The 7,475-nt window shown below is 48.7% G+C and overlaps 1 protein-coding gene across 1 annotated transcript; it reads right to left on the reverse strand.

The window, feature by feature from the left end:
* Nucleotides 1-298: 298 nt before the first annotated feature.
* On the reverse strand, nt 299-2,185 carry LOC104522702 (zinc finger protein 260). The gene has a single exon (XM_010165069.1). It carries the CDS (start codon nt 2,183-2,185, stop codon nt 299-301), a length of 1,887 nt encoding a protein of 628 aa, XP_010163371.1.
* Between the last annotated feature and the right edge of the window lie 5,290 nt (nt 2,186-7,475).

Raw genomic sequence — 7,475 nt, forward strand, 5'->3', positions numbered from 1 at the left:
TTAGAGGCACAAGGATACCATTATGAAGGATGCCAAGCTCTTATCCCTTAATCTCCAAGTGTTCTGAAGAGGCTTGGCTCTCCAGCCCCATCCCACTGCTGTGAGCAAATGATACCCCGAGGGCTGCCCTCAGAAAAGCTGCAGAAGACTAGTTTCCTACAGTGCTCTGCCCCCTTGACCTCATTGTCCCCTCAGGTTGACCCACCCCCAGCTGCAGCACACATAAGATGAGCAGAATTTGTCTCCATCACTCCCCTTTCCCAAAGGACTTTCCCTCAGGAGTGGCCACCACACCCTCTCAGCTCTCTTCTTCACTCTTCATGGGGGCCAGAGCTCTCTGTTCAGTGTGGTAGGGTCCACCACTGGTTCTTGTGGCCTCCTCCCATTTTGTGCAGGGAGCAGTTCCTTCCCGTGCGTGGATTTTCTGGTGCCTCCTCAGGTACTTCTTCAGCCGGTAGCGCTTCCCACAGACCCCACACTTGTAGGCCCCACCACGGGAGTGGAGCAGCTGGTGTTTAATGAGGTGGCGCTTATGGGGGAAGCATTTCCCACACTTGGTGCACTTGCAAGGCCCCATGCGGACATGGATTGTTTGGTGACGGAAGAGGTTGGCCTTCTGGTTGAAGGTCTTTTCACACTCAGGGCATTGGTAGGGTTCCTCCTTGGTGTGAATCCTCTGATGACGAACCAGATTCGACCTCTGGGTGAAGCTCTTCCCACACTCGGTGCATTTGAAGGGCTCGCTCATGTGGACTCGCTGGTGGCGGATCAGCTTGCGGTTCATGCGGAAGCTCTCCCCGCACTCGCTGCACTTGTACGGTCCCTCGCTTGTGTGAATCTTCCTGTGTCTGGTCAGGTTCGATTTCTGATTGAAACTCTTCCCACACTCCGGACAGGGGAATATCCGTTCACCCTTAAGAACTCCTTTTGCTGAGGGATCTTTCTTGGACATGGATTTCTCCTGGTTCTTCAGCATCTCCTTTTTGGTTGGCTGATGGCATTTATTCTGCTTCCTCTCTGGGCTCTGGCTATCCTGGTCGCTGGTCTCCACACCAGGTTCCTCTTTAATCTGGATCCTCTGGATAGCACTGAGATTTGGCTTCTGCCTATAACGCATCCCAAACTCAACGCTTTCCTGTGGTTCTTCCTTCATATGGAGTACCTGGTTACTGGCTATAGAGACTTCCTGTTCATGTTGTCCATCAGCATCTTCTTCTTTTTTAAGCTGTCTCTCCTGTAAAGCCATCAGTGGGATCTTTGGATCGAAGAGCTTTCCATAGTCTGGGTTTTCTGGTGGCTCTTCCTTGATGTAAAGTTTCTGAGAGGCTATTGCAGTAGTGTTTTCTGTGTCATCAGTGGGTGGTTCTGGTTCCTGCTTCATCTGGATTTTCCAAGGAGGGCTTTTTGGATTAGATGAGTTTCTAGGTATGCTACACCCTTGGGCTACAACTCCTACATGGGACATATTCTCCAACACATTCTCCTCTGACTTGAAGGAAAAATCAGACTCCTTTTTAATCTGGATGACCTGGAGAGACACACCATTGATGTGTTCCTCAAATAGCTTTTGCTTAGCATGGTTCCTCTGGTGGACGCTGAAATACCGCTTGGTGCTCAAGCTCTTCCCACACTCAGTACAAATGAAAGGCCCCCCACGGAGGTGTATCTTCTGGTGGGCAAGCAGTGTGGCACTTTGCCCAAAGCACCTACTGCAGTCGGGGCATTTGAAGGGCTTCTCCCTCTTGTGGATCTCCTTGTGGGCGGTGAGAGTCCCCTTCTTCACAAAGCTCTTCCCACACTCAGTGCAGGCAAATGGCCTCTTCTCTGTGTGGGTCCGCATGTGTATGTTGAAGTAAATCTTTGTGCTCAGGCTTTTGCCACAGCGGGTGCAGAGGTAGGGACCACCCTTGGCGTGAGTCTTCTGGTGGGCAATCAGGCATATCTCCAGGCGGAAGCAGCGCCCACACTCCCCACAGCAGAAGGGCCTCTCTCCTGTGTGGATGCTTTGGTGGGTCATGAGGTGGCCCCGAGTGGTGAAACACCTCCCACACTCCCCGCAAGTGAAGAGCTCCTCTGCTGTGTGGAGCCGTTGGTGTCTCTTCAGGTTTCCCTTCTTGCTGAAGGATTTTCCACACTCTTGACATGGGTGCATCTTTAGCACCACACGCTTAACCAGCTCCTTCATGGCAGCAGTGCCCTGCGCCCAGTGATGTGTGATGGGGCTGCCAGCCAAAACCCCACAATATTATGGGGATGGGCTGTTTTGGAGGATACAAAAACCATCAGGACACACACATCAAAGTGTACTTCAATGGTTGCACTTCATTCCCTGTATGGGAAAGGGTGCTGCTGCTGTATGCCAGCTGTGGGCCAACAAGGAGTATATGATCTTCCTCATTTCTCAGGCTCCTTCCACCTCAGCTTGCAGATGCAATGTTTGTAACTCCATCGCCTGCCTCCTCTGATCTCCTGAAGAGATTTCCCCGGCAGTCCTGAAGACTCAGATTGCTGGACTGAAAAAAATACAGGGAAAATTATTAAGTCATTATTACTTCTCCAACTGCTGTGTTCGTTATGTAAACACAACGGGTGGCACCTTGGCTGCTCCATGGAAGACTGAACATGAGATCTTTGAAGGACAGGCTCAACTGGACTCCAGCAGAGAGAGCAGGACCAGGCTAACACCCCCTGGTGATGGGGGAACCTGTGATGCACTTGTTGCTGAGGTTTTGGCTCTACTACTGCTGCACTAATGAGTTACTCTCAGAATAGTCCTCTGTTCTTTGACCACGAACATTTATAAGAAAATAAGTTAGTTAATTAATTATTGTGCTGTGTGGCAATTGTTGTAATTAGTCTCATTTTTGAGGAGTGACTGTGCAGCAACCAAAATCCCTGAAATCCAGAAGAAAACCAAACGGGGCACCATTTGCAGAATGGGATGTGCTGCTTTGTACTGGCAGACCTCGATGAATAGGAGAAGACAGGTCAGTGGTGTCTTCAGTGACCAGCTGGAGAAGTGAGACATGGAAACCTTAAGTGACTTAGTCTTTTTCAAAAGGGTTCAATTGACAGCCAGGTCTGGGTCCTGTGTATTTCCATTAAAATTCAAAACCAAACAAACAAACAAAAAAAGAAAATTAGGGCCAACAGAGATGTGAGCAACATCTCCTTAACAAGACTCTGGGTTGCAGCAGGGAAAAGCAGTAGAAAGACTGAGGGGAGGAAGACGGTGATGCTGGGGATGACTGTCAACAAGAGTCTACGTGGCTGAGCAGGTTTTTAGTGGTGGTACTGATGGCTGAAGGTGAGGCCGATAAAATCACAAGTTATGGGGCAGGTTGCCAGCCAGGACATAGGCTGTCAGTGAAATCTGTCCCTGGAGGTCTGCGTCACTGGGAAGGGTTTGGCTGAGAAGATGGAGTCCCTGGGGAGCCTGTCACCGAGGTGTAGGGGTCTGGGGTGAGGGAATGCCATGGATCAGGGGACAAGCAATGGGACATCATAGAATCATAGAATGGTTTGGATTGGAAGGGACCTTAAAGATCATCCAGTTCCAACCCCCCTGCCAGCAGCAGAGACACCTTCCACTAGACCAGGTTGCTCAAAGCCTCATCCAACCTGGCCTTGAACACTTCAAGGGAGGAGCAGCCACAGCTTCTCTGGGCAACCTGTTCCAGTGTCTCACCACCCTCACAGCAAAGAATTTCTTCCTCATATTTAATCTAAACCTACCCTCTTCCAGATTTGAACTATAAATATACAGACACAACTGTGATGCAGACTTTGTGGCTCTGCACTCCTCAGGGGAGAGTGGTCAGAGTGGTAAATGTAGTGGGCAACCACTTCAGATTTCAGTTATGGTGGGGAAATTTACTTTGTTTTTAGTCATGCTGCTTGTGTTTCCCCTTCAGCTAATCCATCTGGATCTCCACTGATGCTGGTAAAAGCTACTACTGTAGCACAGTGGTGCTCCTGTCCAAGCTGAATTCTCCATGATGGTACAGAGCAACCACAGGAAAAATAAAACAAGAATAAATAAATTAAAAAAAAAAAAAACAACCAACCAAACAAAAAACCAACCAAACCCCAACTACCTGCAAAGTTATACTGAGCCAGGAGAGACAAAACAGACACTTGGAACAGGAGCTGGGTCTAGTGTTTGCTAGTAGGGGGGAGACTCCAGGGGTCCAGACCCCCTCCCCAAGTGAGGGAGCAGCTTTGTGACACCTACAACTGGTTTTAATTCAGCAGACAAAGCTTCAGCAGCAGCCAGGCTGGAAGGAGGACTCAGAACTAAGTTCATCAGTGTATTTTTACCTAGGAAGGTTGTTAACCCCCTGAGCAGGTAGCAGATTTAGCCTCCCACCACCAAAGACCCTCCTGTCACGTCTGGCTGATGCTGAGGGGACATGCTCAGCTGCAGGTGGAGCGGGTGGTGTCCACGGCCTCTCTCCTCGACAAGGATGCTCACGCTGGTCCCTTAGAGAAAACATCTCACCGGCAGCAGCATTTCAATCACCTCTGGATTTTGGCAAAAAGCAACAAATCCTACAATTCAGATCAGGGTAAGAGAAGAAATTCCTGCCTATTTCTTTCTTTCTTTAAAAAATAAATAAATATGGAGATATACAGCTCCAAACCCTGTCTTTACTTCCAGCTCTGCAATTCTCTGGGCTCTGGGTTTGAATCAAGGGCAGAACCAGATCCCAGGGAGTTGCTTCATTTTTTTTATACGGACAAATCAAGGTCAGTTGACTGAAAGCATCTTACCTGAGAGGTCCATCAGTCTCTGCCTGGCATTTCTCTCTTCCGGAGCACTCTCAGTGGCACAACACTGTTGGCGACTTGGCTGCAAGTTGTGTTGCAGCCGCAGCTGAGCTGACCTGAAGGAAGTCTGTGACCAGAGCAGTGAGAGCTACCGGAGGAAGGGTGAAGCGAGACAAAGACAAAGAGCAAAGGTTGAAGGAGCAGGAGGAGGACAGGGGAGATGCTCTCGACTCGCACTGCCGGAAGAGATTTCCACGCCACTGCCAAGGTGTTGGTGGGAGTTTGGGGAAGGAGAGGAGGGGAGTTTCTCCCTGATGTGCTTTTCTTCTGCACCGCTATATTGGTGGAAAGCTGGAAGGGTCCCTGCCTCGCATTGCCTTCTGGGAATTGTAGTCCTCCCCAACAGCTCTTGTCCCCCATCCTGTCCTCCCTGCCCTGGCAGCCGGTGGGGCAGGATCAGGCCATTCCTCTCTTGCTCCAGCTGACAGTGTTTGCTTTTTTGGTTGTGAGAAGGAAAAGATCCTGCAGTGCTGCAATCATCCTCCCAGGCTGATTGTCTGGGACTTGCTCCAGGAAACATCAGGAGAGGAAAGATGCATTTCAGGGAATATTTCTGTGTCTGAAGAAGCTTGTAATTCCCCTGGGAGGAGGCAGCAACTGAGGCTGGTGCCTAGTTACCAGGAAAAGATCCTTATAATGCTCAGTGAAAGCACAAAAGGAGGGTGCAGATTTGACAGGGGTGGACACTGAGGCACAGGGACTTAAGTCAGCAAGTGCCCAGAACCTCCTGGACCTGCCCTGCACAATGAGGCTTAGAGACTCATTAGGAAGCTCTAGCCCAGGACACTTCTCTGTGAAGATTTTAGGAGCATGTGGCATGGTGAAAAGCTGCTTCAGTATGACTCTTCCCTGGGACAGCAATTAGGGGCTGTCCCATGTCTCTGAAGTTGGACAATAACACTCATTCCTCCATAAACCAGCACCTCCAATCCTGTCCTAAGTATAACACCAGGCTGCAAACATCCTATTCTCATCACTTTTGATTTGGGGAAACTGAGGCAGGAGACAGGAGACAGGGAGGTGCTTGTCTCAGATCACACACGGAAGTTGAAGGTTACAGAGTTTCTGGAGTTCAGATCTAGTCTACACACAGTATGTGTCTTAGATGAAGTCTGATGATTCTATTTTCTACCGTGAAACAAACCACCAGTATGAAACAGCAGCACCAGTATGAAGGTGCACCTACATTCCAGCTTGTATCTTAGTCCAGTGAAGGAAGAATTCATACAAGTCTAACCATCTTTATACCAGTACATGCACAGCAGAACATACACCAGCCTCATTCAATTTGTCTTACTGAAAGTCTTCTGCTTTGAAAGTGCCACAGTAGGTCCTGGACAGACAGGAGAGACCATGGTGTTAGGCCACAGTAGACCCCAGGTATGCTGAGGCAGAATTCTTCATGTGCAGGACTACTGAGGCAACATGCCTCCCCTTTTCCATATTTCCTATTTCCATGATAACTGCCCACAAATCCTGCCTACCAACCCTTTGGATGGTGCCAGTCAGCAGCTCCATCAACTGGCTCCATCTTAGTGTGTGACCCCATGGAGGGAGAGAGGTTGAGACAGGACATGGATGAGAGTCTCACCTGGAGCAGCTGGGGGGACCATTTATGTGACTCCTTTGCTGCCACAGAGATCTGGAGGAAGGGGCCAGGACTGTGCCATTTCAGCTGTGTTAGTGTCCATTGGTTCACCAGGGCACAATTTACCTTATTCTAACGTGGACACCTCTACTAGGGCAGATGGCTTGTGTCCTCAGAGCTCCTGTTTCTCTCCATTGACATCTGCATTTTCCCAGGTGAGTCCCCCCACAACTCACTTTACCAGATCTACCTGCTGTCCTCTCAGGCTCATACAAAACCCCAAAACCCAAGAAAAGAAGAGATCAAATATACCTTGGTATGACCCCAATGTTTTGCTCATGCAGCCAAAAATAGACTCAGAGCACCTCATGCTCATCCTCAAAAGGACTTCATAGACAAAGTTCTCAGGGCAGGGCTAGGTTCTGCCCAAAAATGCCTCTTCCTAAGCCCAATTTAGAAGTGGTGACCTCCCAGTTGGAACAGAATCTCCACTATCCCGGTGAAACCCACTTTGGAAACGAAGCTGTGCCATCAACTGTAATGACTCTGCCTCTGCAACGTACCACTAGATGCCAGTGAAAGCTCTTCCCAGTCTGCTTCTGCTTAGAAAATCTCACACTTTTGTCAAATTATTTTGTTTTATTGTATTTTTTAAAAAGGTGATCATTCACTTTTGATCTAATAAGGTATCCTTGTATTTGGGTAGAATGTATAAATATTTGTGTGAATGTGTTTTGTGTATCTCATCTCTCTCTCTCTGTTTCTTTCTCAGTTTCTCTGTTTCTAAAAAAAAAAAAAATTTGCCTTTGCTTGCTATTATTTAGATGAGAACTTCTTCCCAGCATGTCACCAGACCAGTATCTCACCCCCAAGCTCCTTTCCTCATCCTCCTCTCTATTAAACACTCCAAATCCCCAAACTCTTCATCTGCCATTGCATCATGACCCACTGTCCTGACATGGACAGTTGGTCCAAGAAACATATAGGTGCTGTCATGGCATGTCCAAGCCATGTCCTCTTCTGGGAGATGATTCCTCTTATCGGGTGACCAAGATAA

Source organism: Antrostomus carolinensis, unplaced genomic scaffold (assembly GCF_000700745.2).
Source record: "Antrostomus carolinensis isolate BGI_N321 unplaced genomic scaffold, ASM70074v2 scaffold22983, whole genome shotgun sequence".
Classification (NCBI taxonomy): Eukaryota; Metazoa; Chordata; class Aves; order Caprimulgiformes; family Caprimulgidae; genus Antrostomus; species Antrostomus carolinensis.